At 39.0% G+C, this 26,051-nt stretch overlaps 1 protein-coding gene across 3 annotated transcripts in view; it reads left to right on the forward strand.

Annotated features, from left to right (window-relative positions):
• Positions 1–26,051, forward strand: part of SCEL (sciellin) — a 77,700-nt gene that overhangs the window by 11,063 nt on the left and 40,586 nt on the right. For 2 of the 3 annotated variants that reach the window (XM_063344344.1, XM_063344522.1), the window contains exons 2-4: positions 14,991–15,305; positions 21,770–21,843; positions 25,661–25,778. In XM_063344344.1, the coding sequence (XP_063200414.1) occupies positions 21,801–21,843; positions 25,661–25,778 (161 nt within the window). In that variant the 5' untranslated portion in view covers positions 14,991–15,305; positions 21,770–21,800. Of the gene's footprint in view, positions 1–14,990; positions 15,306–20,368; positions 20,492–21,769; positions 21,844–25,660; positions 25,779–26,051 lie in introns of those variants that run through there. The other variant, XM_063344431.1, reaches the window with a different exon arrangement.

The raw sequence follows: 26,051 nt of genomic DNA on the forward strand, positions 1-26,051 counted from the left end.
AACTGGGCGGACTGTTTGATGTGCCAGATGGTTGTGCCACCATCCAGAGGGACGTTGACAAGCTGGAGAACAGGGCAGAGAGGAATCTCATCAACTTCAACAAAGGCGAAGTCTTACATCTGGGGAGGAAAAACCCCAGGCACCAGTACACACCGGGGGTCCACTGGCTGGAAAGTGGCTTTGCTGAGAAGGTCCTTGGAGTGGAAGTTATCCAGGAGGCGGACAATAAGATGAGCCAGCAATGCACCCTCATGGCAAAAAAGGCCAGCAGCCTCCTGGGCTATGTTAGTAAGACCATTGTCAGCAGGTCAAAGGAGGTGATCCTTCTTCTCTTCAGTATTGGTGAGGCTGCATCTGGAGTACTGTGTCCAGTTTGGAGCTACCCAATACAAGAAAGATACGGACTTAGTGGAACAAGTCCAGAACAGGGCCACAAAGATGATTAAGGAACTGGAGCACATTTCATATAAGGAGAGGCTGAGAGAGCTGGAACTGTTCAGCCTTGAGAAGAGAAGGCTCGGGGGGATCTCATCAAGGGAAGGAATGATGCAGAGACAGTCAGACCCTTCTCAGTAGTGCCCATTGACAGGAAAAGAGGCAATGGACATAAATTAAGAGTCATAAAATTCCATCTGAACTCAAGAAATCACTTCTTTACTGTGGGGGTGGTCAAACACTGGAACAGATTGTCCAGAGAGGTTGTGCAGTCTCCGTCCTTCCAGATATTCAAAGCCCAACTGGGCACCATCTTGGCAACATACTCTAGTTGATTGTGCTTGAGCAGGAGCATTGGACTACATGATCTTGAGAGGTCCCTTCCAACCTCATCAGTTCTGTGATTCTGTGATTCTATGAATTGATCCTATTATTTGATTAAAGTCTGTGTTGTGGGTTAACCCCAGTATGCAGCTAAACACCACTCAGCCACTTGCTCACTCCTCCCATTATGGAATGGGGGAGGGAATCTGAAGGGTAAAAGTGAGAAACCTCATGAGTTGAGACAAATACAGTTTAATAGGTAAGCAAAAGCTGCATGCACAAGCAAAGCAAAATAAGGAACTAATTCACTGCTTCCCACTGGCAGGCAGGTGTTCAGCCATCTGCAGGAAAGCAGAGCTCCATCATGCATAATGGTTACTTAGGAAGACAAATAACATAACTCCAAATGTCTTCCCTTTCTCCTGTCTCCCAGCTTTTACTGCTGAGTGTGACATCACATGTTATTGGATACCCGATTGGTCAGCTGGGGTCAGCTGTCCCAGCTGTGTCCCCTCCCAACTTCTCGTGCACCCCTAGCCTACCCACTGGTGGGGTGGGGTGAGAAACAGAAAAGGCCTTGATGCTGCGTAAGCACTGCTCAGCATCATCTAAATATCTGCATTGTCAACATTGTTTTTGTCACAGATCCAAAACATAGCACCATACAAGCTACTATGAATAAAATTAGCTCTCCCCTAGCCAAAACCAGTACCAGTCCATCTTCAAGGATGGTGGTGGAGAAACATACAAAAGTATTTATCTTTTGAGTTGTTGACTACTTTGGATATCAGATGGCTTCATTAATATCTAAAGTGATAATGATTCCTGTCACTCAAATCCCATCCTCAAGTTTTGCCCTTCCCAGTAGTGGCTGAAAGATGTCAAAGACCACTAATGTGAGAACAAATGTTGAGACCAGAAAAAGTTCTGCCATGCGGAAAAGAAGATATATGGGTAATAACTGGAAAATCACTCATATTCCCCAATTATGTTTTTAATAACTTTTCCCATATATGTATGTGTAGAGATTTGAGTAAGGTGTGATTTACAGATGAGAGGAAAGCTAATGCAGTACTTCAAGAAACTTAGGGCATTCTCTCAAATGCCATAGAAGGTTCTTTCTAAGTGTTGGCAAGCCCTTCCAATTGAAATCCTGTGGAGACTAGGGCAGGAAAAATACTCTAGTGAAGGGATATCCTTAGTAAAATAAGACTGAATTACAGAGAAGTTAAAATACTGATCTTGAGGTGTGAACTGTCTGTGTCCAGTTCTGGGCTCCCCGGTTCAAGAAGGACAGGGAACTGCTGGAGAGGGTACAGCAAAGGGCTACCAAGATGATGAGGGGACTGGAACACCTCTCTTATGAAGAAAGGCTGAGGGATTTGAGTCTCTTCAGTCTGCAAAAAAAAAGACAGCTGAGGGGGGATCTTATCAACACTTATAAATACTTAAAGGGTGGGTGTCAGGAGGATGGGGCCAGGCTCTTTTCAGTGGTGCCCGGGGACAGGACAAGAGATAATGGGCACAAACTTGAGCACAGGAAGTTCCACCTAAACATGGGGAGGAACTTCTTTCCTTTGAGGGTGGCAGAGCCCTGGCACAGGCTGCCCAGGGAGGTGGTGGAGTCTCCATCTCTGGAGACATTCAAAACCTGCCTGGACGCGTTCCTGTGCAACCTGCTCTGGGTGACCCTGCTGTGGCAGGGGGGTTGGACTCCAGAGGCCCCTTCCAACCCTACCATTCTGTCATTCTGTGATTTTGTTTCAGTAGTTGCTAAATTAAAATGCTAGCTTTAAGAGCTAATTTCCTGACTGGTGTAAACCACCTAACTGCATATTTTGACTATGGGGTGGTCTTGCCCTACCCTGTATCTTTTTTTTGTTTGTTTTGTTTCAGTTCTGTTGATTGTGAGACTTGCAATGAACTGAATCATGATGTTTGCTGACTGACAGAGGCAATCTGAGGGACTAGTTGGAGGGCATGGCCAAGGGCAGGACAGGGAAGCCAGAACTGTTCCTTGTGGTGGGAATGTGGTAATAGATCAGTTTAAACTGATAATGAAACCGCACCCTTGCTGTTCACTGCAAAACCTATTGTCAACACCCGTTTACTGGATCACCGCACTGTACAGTTAGATAAAAGGCAGAGATACTGGTTCATGACGATCTCTGTGGCATTTCCTGAGTGGGTAGTCCCTGCAGTTATACCTTTGACTGTTTAGGAGGCTGGCCTCACAAAACCCTGAGAAAAATTGTACTAAGAGGCTATAACTGAACTTGCCCTTCTGCATGAACCTCCAAGTGTTGCATGTTTGTGGCACTGTCTTCAAATCCCTTCGTTCCCTTGTTTGCAGCTGAGCTACCATCATCCTTTCTCATCCTGGGTATTTGCCTTTATTTGCTCCTTCTGCAGCATAATTCCGATGTTAATCTGTCCCGATCACAAACCGTGTGGAAGGAATAGCTGACATGCCATGCATTGTTCATGACATAGCTCTCATGCAACATCACTGCTCATCCTGTCTCCCTTCATTTGATTGCAATTTTTCTAAAATGTAAGATTTCCAGGGAAAGAGATATTCTTTTTTTAACATGAATACTTTTATCACTGCTTAAAAACCAGTAGGAAACATTAATCTTTATATATGAGGGTACAGTTCTCGAAACCCTTGATGAGCACAGCTCTGTAGGATTTGCATTGTCGGTGTATGAGATCAGATTGATCTTTGACCTTCTAGATCCTTTTTTGCTTGCTTCCATTTTCTCTTTGACGTCTTCCTCCTTCAGTTTTATTTCAGCTCCTTCCAGCTCCTCTTCAGTTACTTTGCTACCTACTTCCAAATCTCAGTCTCCATCTGCTCTGCTTCTTCCAAACAGTGGCACTTGCAAGTCATGTCCCCACTGTGTTCTTTTCATGAACTAAGTTTTGGTCTGGCTAACAATGATTTTTGTGTGTTTCATCGAGCTCTCTTATTGCCTTTGGAAGGGGGGGATTTAAAATATATGTTTTCTGAATAAATAAATATTGGACCTTTTGGTGCTGAATATTTATATTATACAGGATGTCAGATAGCACTGTAGGTAGTGCTATCTTATATATCTATAATGCCACAGTAGAGATCCAAATTTTAACATATTTACCAGCTGGGGGAAAAAAACGTGATTTAAAAATATTCCCTAGAGAGTGAGGTTTAATCCTCCCAAACAAAGACTTCAGCGTTATTTGCAATAATGGCAGGCTGAAGTTTGTATGTACATCATGCTCGGCTAATTCTGTCCTCCTATACTAAGCAAGCGATTGAAATTGATATTCCAGTCATCTCTTGTGAAATCCATTTAAGAAAGATTGCTCTCACTTTCAATTGGAATTACCCTTAGTTCCAGTAGTATACCCAGAAGGAGAAAATACCCAGTAGATCTCCAAGGCTCAAAGCCAATGCTATGTCTATAAAAGTTTTCAAGTTATGTCTGGTATCCATGCAAAATCTCTGAGAAACAAAAAAATTCGTGTTCAAAATCATGTGGCTTTTGCCAAGGTTCCTGGGAAGTTGCAGCCCAGAATTTGGATTGGGATATTTCAGACCTTAAAGCGGCGGCCCCAGCAACACTAGCAGATAACTCTGCACTGCTCTGAGTGGAGAAGTAGTTTGATCCAAGCGTTGCTTGTCCTCACCACAGCTATTTTTACAGAAAACCACAAGATTTTACTGGCTGGACTTGATGGCATGTGAATTCTGATCTCTGAGGAGTGCAGAACAGCAGTTCTGGCAGTTTCATTTCCTGACTGATGGCAAAAAAAAAAAAAAAAAAAAAGACAGAGAGCACGACCAGTGAGACACATAACTGCTACACTGGATTTTGTGGTATCACTTAAACAGAGAGGCAGGCTGCAGCTTAGCTGTTTGTAACCACAGAAACAGAAAATGTTATTTGGAAGGAAGGAGGAAGTACACCAAATCTACCACGTCTCAAACCTGACGGTGTCTCTTTAAAATGTTCTTAAACCTGTTTAACACACCCCTACTTTTCACCACTCCCTGGGAACATGCACCTCTTATAGCAACTTGTAAATCAAGAAAAACCAAACCCAGCAATTTATTCTCCAGTGTGCGCTGGCTATTTTCACACACCCAACCTGGCCATATAATTAAGCTGCAACATAACTCGCTAACTTGGAGCTTTCTGCTTCCACCTAAAAAGAGTCTAGGACTATGAGTTTAAGAGTTTAAAATATTCTGGAGCAGAACTGCATATGGTAAAATGAAAATTAAGAAAAGACAAAGAATTCAAAGATTGAGATTTAGGCACAATGCTATGGAGGTTCTGCTCACAGGTCCATAGAAGATGTCAAACCCCATTTATAACTGGTTTGTCGGTAGCTCGAGAATCTGAACAGAGCGAATACAGTAAACTGAAAGTAAGGCAGCTAAACCCAAAAATTCAAGTCTTACTTTTGTTGTAGCTAGAGGGTGAAGATCCAGAAAGATCTGACAAGTTCCTTCTAAAAATAGAAGGAATATTTCCTTTGTACCCATGAATGAAAGGGACAGAACTGCCAGGAAAGCACAATGTTCTTTTGGTTTCTCTCGCTCCTCTCGTCTTGCAGTTTCTCTGTGGGTCAGACTCCCCACATGGTCAGATTATAATTTCCTTGTCACACTTTTTGTGTAAGTGGCCGCAGTGCAGTAGGGAAGCTGCTTTCTACAATGCATCTCAGGACACGTAGTTCACTTGAGAATGAGACAAATTTTGATGTAGTATAGATGTGGTACTGCTGAGGCTGCAGAATGAGCTTTGTGACTTGAAGTTTGGCCAGACACAGAGAAAAAAAATCTGCATGCTTGTTTCCTCTTCCTTTTAATTTGGAAAGAAGTCATTGCTTTCTGCAAGAGGAAAAAAATTATTTTAAATCCTGCCATTACATGGCATTTGTCTGACATGTCCAGGTGTTTACAGAGTAGATGCCTACATCTGACTTGTCATCTTAGGCTCCCTTTCAAGACAGTGGAGAGAAATAGTAACTTCCAGAGCCCAATGCTCTGACCTACTTTAGTCATCTACATTAGAGTGAGATGAATTACATTAGGGGTGCCTTGAGTGACAAATGCAGAGGTAGGAGCCTAGCTTTTGATGTAGCCTAGCTTTTTTGTTAAATAGGGCCTGGGATGGAAAGTCTCGCCCAGCTCTGAGGAAAGAAGTGTTTGAAAACAGCTGTCACCAGTTTGGCTTCTCCTTTCATTGAGCAGAATTCAGATTATTTACTTAGACATTAATTGTCACTTAGTTTTCTCAGGCTAATAGCCCGCACGAGGACCCAGAGCAGCCCACATTCGAAATTGCTGGGTTCTTCATGGCATGCTCCTATAGCACCATGGCAGGATCTGGAACTTCAGGAAGTGATATGGGACTCCATGATTACATATAGATAATTACAATAATTCTGTTCTGACTCTTTCCTTTGTAATATCACCCAAATTATTTGGAAATCTTCCTGTTTTAAAGCCCAGCCTTGTTTTCATTGCACTTAAAAACAGCAGCAACAAAAACAAATGAAAAAAACCCAACTTCAGCTCAATTCTTCGTGTAGTGAACATTAAAACTCATGTAAAACATGCCAACATTATTTCCAAAGTACTCACAATTTTGAAAACAATTATTCAGAAGAATATAATTTACTCAGAATAAAAGGGAAGGAGAAGCTGATATTTAAAATGTACTACCTCACCGTTGTAACAGTCTATTGGCCAGTTCATATCAAAGGACAAGTATTTTGTAAAGGCAAGAAGAGAGCTCAGTTGTTTCTTCAGCTTCTCAGCCCATGAAGACCTACTTGCAGATATGTCAATTTTGGAAATGTATTCTCCTTTCTTTCCCATAGTTCTGCTCGTGATTGAAATCTGCACCTGAAATTTATTCCTTGGAATACACTTGGAAAAGCTATTAATTGTTCTGCTTCTGTGGACAAGGGAGGACAATGAGACAGCTGAATTCTTCTCCAGAGAATCTAGGAGGGGAATGTGTAGGGAAGATGCCACCTCTGTGAAACCATTTTCTATTTTACTCCTGCAGATGACCTACATTTCAACACATATCATAAATCTGTCATGCTATTTTATCTGTTCTTTGAACAGATGAGCAATTTTATTTGACTGCAAAGGTATTTATGAGTAAGGAAAGGGTCTTAAAAATGTGCTAACAAAATACAGTGCTCTCCATATTTACATATACACATACTCTCCACATTTGTCATCTAACTAGAGAAGAAATTCAGACTGAAGAAACTAAAATAACAATGCTGAATGACTCTCAGCTGAGAGGCTGAGTGACAGCCCCTTTACTGAGTAGACTGGCTTATTCTAATACCTAAAACATCAACATTCTACAAAAATTTGTATCACCTTAATTGTGTTGCTCATTGTTTACATCAACATGAAAGAATTAGAAAACAATTTTAATGCAGTTCTAGTTATGTGCCTTACATAAATTTTGACCATAGGGGCATAACATAGGAGTGACAGTCATTGGGCAGCTCAAAGGTCTATTTAGTCCAATATTCTGTCTCCAACAGTGGCCAGAAGCAGTTTTGCTCAGGGAAGAGTGGAAGAACAAGGAAAGCATATCACTTGCTTTCCCTAAGTGCCCTTACAGTGTCTACCAATTTGCATGTTAAGATCTTTCTTATCCAAATGTAGTTTCTGCTTACTTAGTAACCATCAGTGGATTTCTCTTCCACAAGCTTGTCTTGTTTCTCATTGAACTGTTTCTCATTGAACTGTACACATACATACATATATAAGTATTGATATACATACACACATACACACACACAAGTACAGATATACATGTATATAAATAAATTGTTGCATTTCATAAACTACTGGAAACACAGCTTCCTGCAGCAAGGACAGCTTACATGCATATTGTAGGAAGAAATACCCTTCCTTCCTTCCTTCCTTCCTTCCTTCCTTCCTTCCTTCCTTCCTTCCTTCCTTCCTTCCTTCCTTCCTTCCTTCCTTCCTTCCTTCCTTCCTTCCTTCCTTCCTTCCTTCCTTCCTTCCTTCCTCCCTCCCTCCCTCCCTCCCTCCTTCCCTCCCTCTTTTTTTTTTTTTCCTTCCTACCAGCATAATTTTGATGCCAAATAGCTCTTGTACTGGGGGACAATTGAAATACACCTTTCTCATACTCTTTTTTAGACCGCTAATACCTCCTTTCATATATCCCTTCACCACACTGAAAGGGTCTCAGCTGATGCATTTGTTCCTTGTGTGGAGAAGTAATTTTGTATCTTTGATCATCCTTTTTTGTCCTTCTCTGAAACTTTTTAAGTTCAACTCCATCCTTTCTGATTCCCATTTTTTGGCCTTTGTCTTATTTCTGCAGTTAGTGAATTTGTCATTTTGGAATGCATTTTCTAAGAACTTTTCTACAGGAAGCCATTCTGTGCTAACTGTACCACAGCCAGCGTCTTCCAGGAATGGGGAGAAACCTTCCTTTCTTCCATGCTTATATTCAGCTTTGATGTGGATAGAGAACAGGATCACAATCTGTTACATTTGGCTGGCATGCATAGCAGTTACATGTGCTGATAACACCAGTGTGGAACTCACCCATCAAATGAAGATTTCATTAAACAGGCGGGATATTGGTTCACTGGGTTTTTTTGATTGATATAAAATTTCCACATAGGTTTTCAAATTACTAGCAAGTTGTCAATCAACTAATTTGATCCAAACAGTAAAAGAAAGAATCATCATTACAAGGGAAAAGGCTGTTTAGCCCTAGCAGATAATCCCACCACAATACCAGGACAAGGAGAGAAATCCAGTCTATCAGATAAGTGTAATCTGAAGTTCCTCACATGGATATGATTTTATTGGACAGATACATCTCTTTATCTGCATCAGAAAAAGAACTGCCGGGGGTGGGGTGGGGGTTGTCTCCTGTGTATTTACGCTGCCCTTAACCAATTAATTGCTATAAGAAAATTTCAGATATGGAGCAGGAACAAACTTTCCTCCCTTTAACTTCTCCTCCTCCAACATGTTTTAACAAGATGGCTTTCCCTAAGTTCAGCACTGTTGGTTCTTTCCCAGAGCTCTCTGGGATTTTTAGGTGATGGGGATATTATAAAGTCTTTCTAGTTCTTTAATGAAAAAATGCACATCTACTCATAATTCTCACACTCCCACTATTATTGATCAGAATCTGATTTTCATTTCATTAGTCACCCATATGAATATTCTTTGTTAATTCAGGTAATGGTAACACATTAACAAATACGTTATTTATCAATAACACAAGCTACAAAACTGGTTACAGCCATTCAGCTGGTACCACACAGGTGTCATTTGACTTACCAGATTTTCCTTAGATAACTGATTTTATCAGTAACTCTTTGTGGTCTTTAGCTAAGGTAGTAATGGCAGTGGTGCAAGATCAAGATACACAAGTTGAGCGTGCTATGGACCAGACTTTCAGGGACTTTTGCAAGATATTTCACGCGTTTTCAGAGTAGAGAGGTATTCAAATTGTGTGAAAACCAGGCCCACTAACATTGAAGATTGTGCATCTCCATGAAATGTGGTGGCACCTGCTATGATTAGCATCTTGCTCTGCCAAGCAATTTTAGAAAGGAAAACATAAGACTGCTCAGCCGTTTTCTGTGGCAACTGGAAGCGGTGAAAGGGTTTAGATATTTTGCATACTATTTATAGCAATTTTTTCTTCCTTCTTTAGTTTATGAACTTTGCCACACCTTATGGGAGAACAACGGGCTGCCAAATACATCTGCATTGTCACTAAGGTTTTCTTAGCATTTAAAAAACGCATATGAAAAAGCTCTGACAGTGCTCCTTCTGGTACTCAGGAAGGTGTGGTTAAGCAACCAGACTGCATACCTTACACTAACCAGCTGAAAGGTCTTCCCCAGAAACAGCAACCTGCAATGGCAATAGGAAATGTAAGCTGGGTTGGCAAAAGTTTATCCATGAAACACAACATTACCCCTAGTGTATTCTGGTGTTTCATATCAGACTTACTGAAATGTTGTACTCACTTTAATGGTAACATAATTTAGTGAAAGTGGCTTTAAGCTGTTCTGCTTCTGCACAACAGCTGTTGCTACATGATATTACAAAATTACTTTTCTCTCTACCTATTTTCATCAGCCAAGTGATAAAATTCTGAGAAGTAAAATATATGTTAAAAAAAGGAGAATTCCATATATAACACATAATTATTTGTTTAGACAGTGGTGGGACCAATATCTGTATGTCATAGTAAAGGGGCTGTAGTATTATTCTCTCTCCAGTGAATATTTAAACGTGGAGGTAGAAAAACTGCAGGAATTGTGTTCCCTCCCATGAAAAATATCTTACAATGCAGTGACCAGGACACTTCTTATCTACCTTTAAAACCCACATCTTAGTATGAGCTAGGATGCCCATGGAGAAAGGGGGTTTCCATCTCACATCAGATCAGTAGTTTATTTTACTTTGAGATGTCTGTCTAGGAGCAGGAGGACCAGAATCTTCAGGGGAAAGTTACACAAATCCCATGGGATTCTAATGATAGAATAGCCTGCCCGTGGAAAAAAAAATAAATCATACTCCTTATTTCTACCTCTCCTATCTTTTGTAGTCATGAATGCTACTGGGATTCACACAACCGTTTCTAGCTTGATTCTGAGTCATACATACCTCTTGGTAAGGGCGTACCCATAGGCAATATGTTCCCTCGGTTAATTATTTTGACCAGGGGTGAAAAGTACTTCTGTACATAGAGGCAGCACAAGTCCCACGCATCCCTTTATTTTATGTAGGACTGGACAGAGAATTAAGGGAGGAGCAGTCCTTATGTTAGTCACCTTCAAGAAAAGGTGTCACCCTATGCATGACTGCCGCTTCCTTTTCTATGTTAAGTAGTATTGTATTTGCTGCACTGCATTCTTTTTTCCCTAAATGACCCTTCCCCTTTTGACTTAACCTGTTAGGACTGCTGCCTACATATATAGGTGATCTTAGACCAAGCTTAAGCAAGAAAAATGTGCGGGTGGCACAGAAGTGCAACCCACCTCCCAAATAAATGTTAGTAAAGTTAGTAAATACTAGCTGTGTCTAAACGTTGCCTGGCAGCTGGCTGTCATCCACTGCCGACATCTATTTGCGTGTTTTAGAGCGTTTAGTTTCAGTCATCTTTTGACACGAGTTATGTTGAACACAATTCACTTTGGAAGAATCAGGTCCAATGAGTAGGACCATACTAGTTAGGTAAGGAGGGGTAGGACCCGGGCTTGAGCAATATCCTCTGTTTGTCCATGCCATTATCACGCACACTCCTTGACACAGTTTTCTTCCTGCCAATTAGTTATCTACGAAAAAAACTTTGAGCATAGATCTCTCTAGGGCAAGCCCTGGACTGTTTCCAATAGGAGTGTGGACAAGGCCACACAGTTCTTTTTGGAAAGCAAGTTTAGCATTATTCATACAAACCAATCATCTGTGCCACTTGTCCTCAGGCCAGAGACCGGGCTTTGGTATGTTTAACCTAATAGGATAAATTTAGCTATTTGATCTGTATGTTGAAACTATAACATTTGAACAGCATTTGCTAGAACGTCTTTGTCTTTTGGACCTATCATTTATAATAATAGCATCTTATAACCCAGAACACAAGAGTTTACCAATCCTACTTGGAATGTCTGAAGTATCAAAGGAGTTTTCTTTTGGAGGACACTATGTATGAAAAAAATGTGCTCAGTAATGTATTCCTGCTTTTTTGGGAGGAGTCACAAAATGGTATTTGTCCAAAAAGTTGCCTGCTGAGTCATTGCTCATGCCTGTCTCTCTGTTGAGAAGCTACATAAAAGCTCAATAGGGCTAGGCTATATTATGTCATTTTCATATGATGGCCATCTTATACACCTTAATAAGGACGTGGAGGTAGAATAATATTTTACAGTATGTTTGTACTTAAAAATGAAAACTCAACAAAAACTGACTAGAAAATGATGTAGAGAAAATGCATCTTACTAGCAATCAAGGGACACAGGCTTTGCAGAAAAGTATAAACTAAAGCTAAGTACACAGAACACAACCACGTTGTTCAGAGAAAGCTGGGAATTGGGAAGTACGATAATGTATTGCCACTGTAGGGTGCTACACACATTTGACTTTAATAACACTGAGTAAGCCATTCGAATATAAATGATGGCATTTCTGAACTAGTTATGTTCACTTTTCTGCCAGTGCTAGTCTATTTTAAAAGCCAACATCCCCTACTTGTCAGTTTCTTAGGAGGCATTTTAAGAATTCTTTGGATGACAAATAAGCCTAAGCCTCCACTGCTGATGAGGTAGTAAAAATGACCTTGCAGAAATGGCCTCCAAAATATGCTAGCAGTCTAAGTAGCAAGAGATAGTGACCTCTGATTACTAATCAGCAAAGTCCTCCTATTGCTTGTTTTTAATAAATTAAAAATAGGAGCTAATGTAGGGAGGAATTCTAAGACATTTCTTGTTTTTTTCTCATAAATCATGTCAGGCCACACACTCTGCTAATGTAAAGTGAGCTATCAGAATGGTTTGGGGGGACTTATATCCCATTTTATCAGCTGAGGATGGGGCCATTTATGTTTGTATCTATTTTTCAGAGTTTCTTCTTTTTTTTCTTGTGAGAATGGCAAGCAAAAGCGGAGTATTTGCCTAACTCCCAACAAGCAGGTTACATAGACATTACGGTGATAGGTAGATATGAAATTAGTTACTGACATCACCAAAGCACTTTACTGTTTGTACTAAAAAAAATTTCCCCTGACTCTGATAAACCAATAGTAAAGCTTGGCCCGATGCGGTGAACTAGTAGATTAGGTAAATTCCATTCTTTGATTAAAAGTCATTGGTGGACAATACAGTGGCATATACACACCTGTATTTTTTGCATTGCTCTTTTCTGACACTACTGGAAAATCTGTGTCCAGAATGATATCTGTTTGTGCTACAACTGGGGGATTTTCTTGCGAGCAAGAAAGGGAATAAGTGAGACATCATTCAAATTCTGATACAGTCGAAGCAATTAAATTTCCCTGTACCTATATTTCTGTCCCTCCTTGATTAAATAAGGACCTTAAACTAGAGAATGAAAACAGAACTTTTTCTCTAAACCTGACAGCAGAACAGTTCACACAATCTGGGGCTGGCTGGATTTGTGAAATGCCTTATTTGTTATACTGAGATACAGAGGCAAAGTTTGAGTTCCTCTGAATTTCTGAAAGCTGAATTTCTTCCGAGTATGGGAAGCTTGTTCATGGAAAATATTCACTGTATGCTCATGCTGAAAATGTTCAATTCCTGATACACGGCACTGCATCATATAGTCTTTATTCACCAGATACAAAACTTCTATGGGATTACCATAGAGAAAATCAGACAGAATGCTTAGAATTAAGATGGATTTCCTTTAATCTGAAAAAAAAATGTTTTGCTTTATTTTTTCCAGCTTTGAAATACTAAGTAATCAGCATAGCTAACATTAAAAATTCACCATCCATTGAATCTGTTGGTTGGTGCAGATCAGTCAATAAAAGATAGCTGGCCTGTTTTATTCTTAAGATGAGGTCAGTACCATTGTTGGAATTTCTTATATTTTTGCATTTTCCTGTAAAGTGTCTGTTCTCTGTGTCAGATACCAAAGATTTAGCAAGGACTGTCTTAAAATAAGCCTCTGGGTAGCAGAACCACCTTGCTGTGCCCCATAGTTTCTTCTCTGTGTCCAAAGGTTATAAATACAGAAAAATATAAATTTAATTTCTCCAGACTTTAGTGGTTGTATCTCTATTTGTGTTTCCCAAATATTTGGGCTAAAGAAGGCAGCACTGTGAGACAGGTTAAGCTTATCTCTGACATGCAAGCAGAACTCTTCTGGTTGAATGTAAAATGATAACAAATTAATACCATCTGGCACCTGGACTGTGAAAGAAAAAGGCTTCAAAGCAAAAAGATATTCCTAGTCTCAGGTGCTGTTATTATAAATCAAAGCTATATGTCCATTTCAATTCAAAGCCTATGTAGATTTTTTTAAGCTAACTCACATTCTGAGTTGCTTATGGGGAAAGACATCTGTTTCATTTCGGAGGTGTGTGTGCTAAAATTGCAAATCATAAAATCATAATATGTCTGTAAAGAGATGCATTCACAAAGTTTTCTTCTCAATCGTAAAAAGATAAACATATAGTACGGTGTACCCGAACATGCCAGGACTGCTCTGAGTATTCTTCATTTGCAGAAACCCGGAAGATGAGACGTACTAAGTTCAGAGAGGTTTGCTTGTTTGTATTCATTAATTCTGAAAGTTGTGGTAGTTAGTAGTTTATACTTGGCATTTTCTTGCCTGCTGCGCTGCTTCATCAGCTGTATTTCATCAGATATAACCAACGTTTAGACAATAACTTCATGCTACTAAGTACCAAGCCTATGAAGAGGTAACCATCAGCAAAAATAAGGACTAGATATATGGCTAAGGAGGCATTTAGTAAGTTACTTTGTGTCAGAGTTTGCTTCTTTTGTGTTGAAAGAAATTCTTAATTTTCACAAAAGACAATAAGACTAAAGGTTACTCAGAATCTTGTATACCCACATCTTATATATTTCATTACAAAAGCTCCCCAAATATAAAATAAGTGTGGGGTTGTATAAGATACTTTAAAAACAGACTCGGTATCTTAAACGCAACCATAGGGTTGTATACGGCTTTCCTATAAGGAAGTTTATGTTCCTTGCCACTGTATTTATTAATAGTAAGGCAGTTCTTAGTCTACAGAGAAAGGTATTGTAGCCACTGTAAAGGAAAAAAAAAAGTAGTGAAGGCAGCCTCTTCTCTCCTTTCTGTTTATTACTGCCTGTACTGAAGGAGAATGCAAATGTGCAGAGATAAGAGGGACTTGCAACAAGATCTCATGTGGGAGGGTTTTCCCCCACAGGTCTTTCGCCTCTGCCCACATATTCAAACAGCGCAGACACTTAATGCCTATCAGATTCCAGCGCGTGTTCCCCATGTAACACTTCTGCCGAATTCTCCTTTTATGAAACATGGTGTTTCTTCATGTTCACCTGTGCAAATACCTGAAACCCTCTAGCTGAGAGGCAGCCCTATAACTCGGTGACGTATGTTCTGTGGAAAATCCAAATGAGCGTGGTATATTTTTCCAAATAGTAATTGCTTGGTTTTCTGTTTCAAGGTCCGTGAAAGCATTTCATTTGGTGAAACCCAACCCTTCTGCACTCAAAAAGTACAGCAAGCACAGAAGGCTAACAACTCACTGGTACTTTTAATTGATCTGGAATTTCTACAAGGTGCCACCCTTTTCCACACCTCCTACCTCCTCCTTAAGTGACTCAGCCTCTGAAGGAGAAATCTCTTGAGTTTTCAGACAGCTGGATGGGGAACGACAGTTCAGCTCTCTGTCTGCTTTGATTGTACCTCACTTCCAGGTATCTCCAGGTTGACTTACCACACTGAGCCACACCAGGACACTAACTTCTACCGTACCTAGGTGAGGGTGTTTACTTTTCTGTTTCTATATACCATGTATTGAAAGTCCTACGTTTTCAGATGTTCTGTGGTTTCTTAGCGTCCAACTAAGGATTCCACTTCAAAGTGGAATCCCACTGCTTTTCAAGATGTGTGGAGAACTTGACTGTGAAAACACAGCTCTTAAAGCGTCTTATTTTAGGTGTTCAGGTTCCCTGGACTTCTCTGAAATCTTCTCTTAATTACTTCAATATTTACATTATATTGCTAATTGTATTTTATTCTAGTGATGTTTCTCTGATGACAAACTCACTTTTCATTAATGGTTGTTTTAATGTCATTTCTGCACTTTGGTTCATCTTATTATTTCTTTATTATTTCTTTGGATTTTTTAATCTAAAATTACAGAGTACTAAAATCTCATTTACTTCAATTTGCTTCAAGTATATGATTTTTGGGGGAAAAAAAAAAAAGCAACAGTTTGCTTTCATTTCCCCCTTTGCAAAAGGTATAGCAAAAAATACTCATTCTGTTTTGATACAATGATTTATCTGTACCATGAACTGCACCCTGTATAAACAGGAAGGTTCTTCATTAAAAATATAGCAAAGTGAAAGGAAAGAGTTGGATTAAAAAAATTAAAATTATCACCCCCCTTCTACATTGTATGAAAAAAAAGCCATTTAAAACTGATCTTATATTTCTAATTTGAAAACACATACAAATTTGGGTTCTGACTTAGCAGCTGATTTTACATTAGTGACAATTCCAAAGCTTAATTTCTTTCAAAACAGAATCTCCTCCGCCCACGTCCTGAAAAACCAGTTCTGAGACCTCTTTCTGCTACAAATAGATGAATGATTTCTGTCGTACATTCACGTGTTCTCTAGTCCTACCTTGCCTGTTCTAACCTTGCCTGTTTTCTCTTTTACACACATACGTGTGTTTTTCCTATTCTCTGTGAGGGTTATTATCAATTCTGTGGCCTGAACTGTATAGTAAAATACTTATTTAAACACAGTCTATTATTTCCAGAAGTTTATAAATGTATTATACGGCTATTGCTCTGACATGTAACTCTTGGAAAAAAAATCCATTCTAGGAGCATGTTTTTGTTGTTCTTCAATGGCTGTAAAACAAATGTAGTTATTTTTACATGTAGTTTTTACATGTACCTACAGTCTTGACCTATGGCAGTGGATACTTGTGACAATTTTGCAGGGAAGAATGCGCAGCACCAGTTATACATACAGATCTGCACCTGGCAGAGTGGGCCTTTGAGGCTATTTAGGAGATGATATGTTTGGAAATGTGCAGCTTTGGGTGGCTCTAGCTGTGATGGTGATTTGAAAACCAGCCTTTATCTGCGATGAAGAAGAGAAGCAATGTTTAGAAATAGAAATCCTTATTTGAGTTGAAGAATAGGTAGCCAGGTCTGACAGCACAGTCATAGTGCTTCTGATATTTGAGGGGAGAAATCATGGATGTAGAGAACAAAGCAAAATTGGTGTTGACTTCTGAACCAGCAAGATTTCACCTCACACACTAATGGATGTCTATCTAGAAGAACAACTGTAATGATGTCTCCAGTGCCTTATTTCTGAGGCTTGGAGATCTTTATCCTGTATGAAGTCGGAATGACTTAAATCAGTTGCTTGCTCACACATTTAGGTCTTACTATATTCAAGAGAAATGATGGAGAAAACAATAAAGTTTACTGACCTGACATGAAAGTTGTTAACTAAAAGGAAGGAATTACTGTAGCTTGCTTTGAAACTGTGATTAAGTAGGATCAAATGTGCTTTTGTTTAAAATATTATATTCTCCACATTCTTCTCATATAAATGAAAGATAATGCATGAAGTATAGAATTAACATTAACAGCTCTAATAGAAAAAAAAAAGAAACAAAAAATAAAGCTGAAGTAAGCCTTCATTTTAGTCAATCACCAGTACTTATTCGGTGCAAAATTTCTCCTGGACTGCAGTGAAAACAGCAAATGGATTAAAACGCAAAGGATGTGGAAAATTAATTTCCTAACCTTTTATTAGATTTCTATTGGAACAATTCTAAAATGTTGAGCTCTGATTACTCACAAGACTTTGAATGTTCAGCTTACTTCAGAGCAGAATAGTCTTTCAAGAAGATGAAATTTTGGTGCGAAGTTTCATATTTGGCATAAGGAAAGACCAAAGTGTCTGTTTATTTTCTTTTTCAAATAGCAGATACTAGACGATTTTGAAAAGCTGGAACTTTAAGAACGCGTAACAAACAGTAGTCAGCGAGCTGTGGCTGTGTAGAGCCATGTGTAAGAAACCTACTTGTTCCAGCTGGCTTTTTTGTGTGGACGTGCCAAACTCAGTGGCTTCTCTACAATTTTGCTTTAGCAAAGCAGCACTAGAAGTGCGAAAACAGGAAAATTCTGAAACTTTTTTGTTTTAAACTGGTTGTTCATCTGCAACTTTTTGTATCACCCAGTTTATTAATAATAGTAGGAAGTTTGATAGTTGAGGCATTCACATTTGCCAATGCTTTATATGAAAAACTTTAGTATAAATCCAAATGTTTTGATTTTTAAAGAAGGTGTACCTCCCTTGACACTCCTTCAGCAGCTACTATGTTGAATTACTTATTATACAGCGCGATGATATGCAGTACCTCTAAGCTGTGGAAAGAAATATTGTTTATTAAAAGCAAAATACATATAATCTGAATATTTATAAATAAGGTCTTAATCACTGTCATAGCTAGAAGCTAAAGAACAAGGACGTTTTTAGTTGTAAGTAGTTCAGTCTGATGTGGAAAACATGATTCTTACAGGAAACATTTGTATTATTGTTATGTATTTTTTTAAATATAGCAATACATATATGTGAAACCTAATTACATAGAAAGTTACAGCCAAGAACAGAAGAAGGAAGGCAAGAGGCCTATGTATTAGAAGAATGGGTGTGTTCAGGCCAGCTGAAAACTAGAATGTCTAGCTTTGAGAATTTAAGGCAGGCCTGAGATCTTCTGCTGATCATTCACCATAGGACGTGGAAAGGAGATGTAGGAATGTGAATATTTGTGATAAAAATAGAATTGGAGACCTGTGCTGCTTTCTGATTAACTTACTGCAAGCTTGGAGGGGCATTTGACTTGCGCTGAAGTCATGTCTGAAATTTTTTCTGGATTTCTTTGGGATTGTATTTGGATTTCTCGAAAAATGGGGGAAGGTCTGAATTCAGAATTGGCATGTCTTAAAACTTTTGCGGAACTTCTCATTGGACTGGCTGGGGCAGTTTCAATTTTCTTTTAAAGTTTCCTGACGCTGTTTTTAATTTCAAATTACACTGGAGCTGCATTCCTGTTTGTTTTTGTTTTGCATTCCAGCTGAGTTGTTTTGCTTCAGTGGTTGAGACCTTATTAAGAATGCCTGAACATAATTTACTACTATACTACAGAAGCCTGTAACTTCTCTTTATCACAATTCCATTTACTACGTTAATTTTTGTTTTTTTCTCTCCCCTGAACCATGGGCTGAAGATAAACAGTTCATTGACCTATGTGAACAATGTGACGGTTCCAGATCTTTATCAGATGAAGTTTTTAAATCAATGTGATCTTCACAGTCTCCTGTCCATTCTCCTTTCCGGATACACACATACACACACTTAGTTCACAACAGTGAAACAAGAAAAAAGTGCTTTGATGAGTTGTATTCTGCCTCTTTACACAAGATTCTTTTAATTTCTAGGATCCTGAAATTTAAATCTTACTACGATGATTCTTGATTGTCTGTGATAGAGATTAAAGTAGGATTTTCTTTAATTTGCATTTTAAATTTTAATATATTAATCTTTGATATACAACTTAAAAGTTCTGAAGAAGTAAGCCTTGAGGACAATATGCCAGTATTCTGTAAGACTAAAATGCCTGGGTTTAAAATTTCAGAATAGCTGGTACATTTTTCAGTGCTGAGTGTAAAAGCGAGTGTGCTTGTTTCTTATATTCATTTATGCGTACTACATTCAAACTTGGAGACTAGGTAGTAGTTTATTCTGGATGCTGTACACATGTGCAACAGAAATATTGTTTTGCCCTAAAAACATTAAAAAATGAATATAGGACAAGTGACAAAGCACTGTTTCAATTAAATGATGGAGGATGAATGAAACACTCTTGCTCTGGGCTGATTTTAGTTCTTTGCTGGAATTTCCTTTGTCATGCATGGATACAAGTGGGAGCTGCAAATGTGCTTTCCAGGGTCTCGGTGTCATTAATGCATTTGTAGTTATTCCGTAGATTTTAAAGACAAGCCTCAAAATATATGGATTTTCTACTTTGGAGATAATTTATATCTCAGAACAAATGTCTGAGGCTTTCTTGTTTATTTTTAACAAAGATGTATGATACTTTCTTGCCAGCAATGTGAGAAATTTCAGTTCCCATCATGAATCCGTGGAAAGCAAGGCTATAGAATAGCATGAAGTCTACACAGTAGTTTCCTGTTATTTTTAAAGATAAATATTTAAATTGGAAAATGTGTATTTTAAACAAGATATTCTAAGACTCAGAATGAGCAAATTTGGTTTAATTTCCACAAAAGACGACTCCACTTTCAAAGTTTTATGATTCACTTCCCCTGGGAAATGGCTTTAAAAGACTTTGTTAGAAAATAAATCCAAGTTCCTTTCATACAAAACTACTACTTTTTCTCCAGATGAAGTGCCAGCACTCACTGTTTGTGAAATATACTGAAATGTCAAGCTTCCTATTATCCTGGGGCTGACTGAAATAAATACCAGTATCAGACATGTAGCTGTTGCTAAGCTGAAAATGTAAATAAATCAGAGTCCTCTCTATCATCTTGTGACAGTTCAGGAAAATTTATAGCAAGATTGGTTATTATCTAAAATTGATTGCTTGATAACCTACCTGAACAGCTTCTAGGAAATTCAGTGCATATCTGCTTAAATCCTTACGTCAGTAATTTTGAAAAACATTTTATAACCTATTGCAAAATAAATAAGTCTCACCATAGCCCTGAGCATACTTTTATTGGGTGGGAACCAGATCCAGCAGTCACATGTTTTCTTCACACACCGTGCCAAAGCATGCCTGATACCAACAACTAAGGTTAAAAGAAAGAAGAGTGGGTCAGAGCCTTCCGATTCACATGCCAGAATTTTAAACTCTGGTAAACATCTGGAATTTCACAACTGGGTAAGATACATGCTGAGTTTTGGACTCTGATATTATTTTTGTATTTATTCTTTACTTTCTAAAACGATCTGAATTTGTTTGCATCCAGACTTTGGTTTCCTGCTTTCTTTTCTTGGTAATCATAAGGTATTTCAGCTATTGCCTGGCAGTAAAACACACAGAACAAAAATCTGCTCTAAGTGCAATTCATTGGGGTATCCACTAGTTTTATATGCTTTGTTGTCAGCCTTACTTTTAGTATTTTTGCCAAAATTCAACATCTTCACTTCCCATCAATACAGAAACAGCCACAGGCTCTAGTCTCTCAATCCACTTTATCTTAGGTGAGTGAGCGCTACACTCTACGTCTGCAAAAAAACAGGACAACTGTGTCACCCAGGCAACTGGGAATGTTTCTGATTTTTAACAACCGCTTCTGTCACAAAAACTGTTTTCTGGTACTTCTGTAAATTTTAGCAGCCTGACCCCTGGAACCGGTTGGGAGCTTTCCAGCTTAACATTGTTTTCTTGGAAAATGCTGCTTTTCAAAAAGGAATCCTTTTGCTTAAGAGGATCAGTTTTGTCCACAGTCTTAAGTCAATGTTAGAATTGCCTTTTTTTTTTTTTTACTTAATTTTTTGTCATTAAAATGTCATTATGTTCTGCTTGATGCCTCCTCTAGGAAAGCTGAAATCCAATTTCAAAGCATACCATGAAATCTTTTGAGCGGCGCGACTCCTAAATAATAATTATTTTTTCTCAAATCAGCAGTCTGGGAGGCTCGTTTTTGTAACCTGATTTGAGATAAGGGAAGCTGCCAGTGACTGGAAAACTGCTGCAGGGCAGAAGAACCGCCTCTGTCCCGGACCCCGACATTTGCTGCGGGCCACCGAAGCTGCACGGCCGGGTCAGCCCACGTGTGCTCGAGGCGCCGCTGATATCGTCTTCCCATTAAGCTAATCGCCTCACCCCATCCTTCGTTAATCTGTCTTCTCCTCCAAAGGCTCTCACAGCCCAACATGTTCTCAGGGAAGGAGCTCCCAGCAAGGAAAAGGAGGGAGAGGAGATGTGCCTGTGTGGAGGCACAGGGCAGGAGCACACGCAGCCATCACCAGGGAGGGAAAAGCCACCGCGGTGGCTGATCTTCAGTTCAAAGAGGGCTGCAAGCTAGTGCTAGGTCATTCCACCCTATCAGACTAAATTTGTGTGAGGAGGTGATGAATGTGGCAAACGAACTAAAACTGATTCCTAACCTCACCACCAAACTCTCTCTTCTTTTTTTTCCATGTTTTCTTTTAGATTCCTGCAGAAGGACACCCCACTGAACACAATGTCAGCTTTCAGCATACGAAAACAGTCTCCTAGTCAAAGCGGTAATACTGTGTCTCCTTCATTTTCTGCTCCCGGGGCACTTACAGGTGGAGGCAAGGCCTCCCTCCTTTCCAAGCACCGCCATGCCCATGGCGCAGCTCCCTCACAGGCCACGCCGCCGCTCTTCAGCGGTGACAGGATGGTTTGTTAGATTCACAGCAGAACTTGCTTCCGACGCAATAGCGATTTTATGCATAAGCCTTTGCTGGCAAAGATTCAGGCCGAAACACAGTGCAGTGTGGTGGAGCAGCGGGGCCGGGCAGCCTAGTGCAAAATGGCGCTTCCCTCCACTGGGGCCTGTGGTTGCTGGGGAAACCCCACAGGTGCATGGCGGCTGGGGGGGCAGACAGGGCATCCATTGTCCTCCGCACTGTCTCTTTGACTCGCTCAGGGGAAATGAGAAGAAACTGAGGAACATTAGGGTTCGGGGAGGGTAGAGAAATGCGATTTAATCACTCGCAGATGGGAATGTTTGTTCCCCTGGAGGGACAAAACTTGAGGAGGGTTGGAGTTTGCTTTCTATCCGGAGAAATGACCAGAGGCAAACTGGAAACAGAATGAAATCTTCCATTTCCCTCGAACCTGCAAAATACTTCTAAAGACTGAAAGGTTTTGAGGCTCATGAGGACCTGGTTTGGGTGGGATGCACCAGGCCTAAGTACACCAAAATGGGCGCAGCCATGGAGGGGAGCAGATTGGCTCTGCCGTGTTAAGGACGTAAACTTTTTATTGCCAAAATAAGAAGGCGATAAGCTCCATCTGCCTGTGCTCATGTGACCTGAACTGTTGTATCAGATCTATATTTCATTTTTAATTGAAACTCGAGACAGAGTTCATTAGACCATAAATGAGTAGTCTTCATCAAACCCAAGGCCTCATGCATTAGCAAATTACTTGTGATGTTTCTTGACAAGAAAACACAATATATATTCCTTGGCTACTGCCTTTATAGGAGATTTCCCAAAACCTTTTTTTGCACTAAGCAATTAAGAAGACCATGATTTCTGTGAAATCCAAGTGATTTTTGGCTAGGTGATTACAGTTTTCCGAAACTGCTGTTGGAAAAAAAGACAATATTGCATATGCAAGGTTAATTTTCATAGTTCGGTATATACTGAGTACTTCTTGACTATATAGAAATGTTTAAGTTATGTTATGTTTGCGTCAAAGAAGGTTATAGATGACAGTAGAGCACAGATTAAAATGTATTGCAGACAGTTTAAAGGATCTTTGGCTAAAACTATTAGTATGAAAGGAATTCTGGAATAATTTCCATCCCTTTAGTTGCCATCAGCTATCCTTGGTGTAGAGAAGCTTTATACCTGGAATGGATATATTTGAAAGCACATTTTTCCTACTTTCAAAAATTAACTTTTTTTCAGTGCAAACGATTGTACCAAATTAATATCTAAATATATATGAGAGTGGGAAGGTATAGTTTTTGCTATTGGATCTTCACTCAAATCCTTGATTACTGGATGCTTCAAAGGTTTTTTTTCTATCTATATATATTTATCCAAGTCCCTATTACATCCCAGTCATCGCTGGTATTATCAGTATATTCAAACCAGCAAATATTTAGATGCATTTAATATAGTCTTGTTGGCTAATTACAACTATCTCCATTCTTGGCAGTGACTATAAGACACTGCTGTTGTTTAAACTGATGGAAGTCCTTCCCCTTTTCTGTTTGCAATAAATGTTTATTTTAATAGATATTTTAATGAAACAGTGGAGCTATGCAGGCAAGGATGGGATGTCTTCATTTTTGAAGTTGTTAAAGTTAGATTTTTATAAATACTTTTAAGAGAAAAACTGTCTCAATTGGCAGTGAACAGGCTGATGCAGAAATCACGCAGTGAGGATAGATGACTTTTTGTTCTTAATTTACCATGATTGTCAGCACATTCTTACAAATCTCATCTTTGATGTTCCTGTTCATTTCTTAATGGTCTCAAAGGGCTGCATCTATGCTGCTCATAAAAGAGAAAGCCAAACCTTGTCATCAGCAACACAAATCCGTGCTATCACAGCCATGCTTCTTAAATGGTTGTCACTTCTCTAGCAGCCCAATCTTGGAGAGAGCAAGTCCAACACAGAGCCAGAGAATGCAAAATGTGAACAATGAGTCCAGTCCTTTAATTCCTTCACTGGCCTTCTTTTATTTGGCAGTATGGTTGTATCTACAGTGAATTGCAACAGATAAGAGCAGACACAGTTGGGGTTACAGTCAGATATACATTTTTAGATTGAATTTTATCTTTGTACTGCAGTGTTTTTCTTTCATAAAAAAATGTATTTTAAAAATCAGTCTTGGCCATTGTCACTTATAATAAATATTTTGGTGCTTTAGTATCATTTGGTCTTCCATTTGATGTAGTTATTTGTAATTTTTCAAGTTATCACTACAGCTGAGGTTCTTGCATTAAATGCAAGAGCTACATTTTCTTATAAATCACAGCAGAATGCCAAAACACAGCTCTGATAAATGACATAATACTGACTGCATGTATTTTCTGTGAAGTGTTGTCTTTCTATACACAAACAAATGTCCTTACTGAACACCAGATAATGATGTCTCCTGAAATCTGGTGGTGTTGAACTCCTTTTGCGTGGATGCTCAGAGAGTGAGGACTTCATGAAGAAAATCATGAATGTCTCTAAAGGGAAAAGTGAGAAGCTCAGTATTCTTCATCAGTCAGTTTGTTAATTAATTGGATGCTATTGACAAAGGTTTTGCATATTTAATTTTTCACCTTCACTTGTCTGGTAAAGTTTGGGGCAAATATCACAATTAAAAAATGGAGTTTCTGTTTGGGCTTAACTACTAGTCTTCCATTTTAAAAGGGAATGTTAAAATGGCACAACAGTATTCCCCTTCCCCTCAAACAGGCTGATGATAGGAAACTTAGGTGGGAAGAAAAAAAAATGAGCAATAGTTTTGCTTGCTTCTGGGCTAACCCCCTCACAAAGAGAAACCAAAGGAGCTTTCTAATACAGCAAGGAATATATATTATCACAAATCAAGCGAACTAGTTAGTTAGTTGTTTAGTTCCTCAATATACTAAATATAAGCTTTGTTGGCCAAAGTTATTTTAGGTTGTTTTCATAATTAAATAAGGCTTCCATGTTCATACACCATGTGGGTGTGCATGTCTGTCTGCCCCTCCCCATAACCTTTGAAACCATATACCAATTTGAGTTAAATCTGACATAAAGATACAGACCTTAAAGGTATTGCTTTTATTAAAAGTCAATAAAACTAAGTAGCTGGTTAGAAGAGACCCTGCTCATTCATTCACTGAGGAAAAAGTTTCAGACGGAGCCTGACCCTTTTGAGAAACCTGAAAATCCACACACGTTGGGCTGGATGTAGGTGGAGGACCATGTGATCATCTTAAGATTAGCTTTCATTCAAAATTTGCATCCTGTCACACATCTAAAAATACAAAAACCACAGAAAACACCCCAGGAAATAGGATTCATTAGTTTGACTTTCCTGCAATTACTGTTGTTTTTATATTTCATAATTCCCTTATCAGATCTGTGATATTTGTTTACATTAAAAGTATACCAAGCTGTTTCATAATAAGGATGAAACTGAATTTAGTTTGGTGAAGTGGGCTTCTGCAGTCCCTTCAAGATTGAAGGGATTAAGCCACAAACTTTTCAAGTAAATGGTCTGCACTAAACAGGAGTGATAGCTGAGGATCCAATCTGTGTTAAACTTTTACATATTTCGGCCTTTCTAATTGTACTTTAAGTTTCCAAAATTATCCCATATCTTCATTTTCAAGACATGTTTTTCTGCATTTGCAGATAATAAGAGCCCCTCTGTTGCAATTAAAAGCAGACAACAAGCCAATCATGATATTAATAAACGACGGACCCTTTTGCAAGATAACAGCTGGATAAAGAAGAGGCCTGAAGAGGAAAGGTAAGAAAGATATGAAATACATTTCTTCTGCATTTAGTTCAGTGTGATATGTACATTTTCTTGGAGTGCCTACTTTTTCATGAATGGTATCAACCAGAATTACATAAATTTCATCAAATACCTATTATTTGCTTATCTTGATGAGATATTGATTACCTTTTGGAAGTACTAGTCTGCTGAACTTTCACTGACTATGTTTTTCATTGTGATTTTTGAGTACTGAGCATTTAATGACATGTCAGGCTTCTGCTCTACAAGAAAAATCCCACATTT

Source organism: Chroicocephalus ridibundus, chromosome 1 (genome assembly GCF_963924245.1).
Source record: "Chroicocephalus ridibundus chromosome 1, bChrRid1.1, whole genome shotgun sequence".
Classification (NCBI taxonomy): domain Eukaryota; kingdom Metazoa; phylum Chordata; class Aves; order Charadriiformes; family Laridae; genus Chroicocephalus; species Chroicocephalus ridibundus.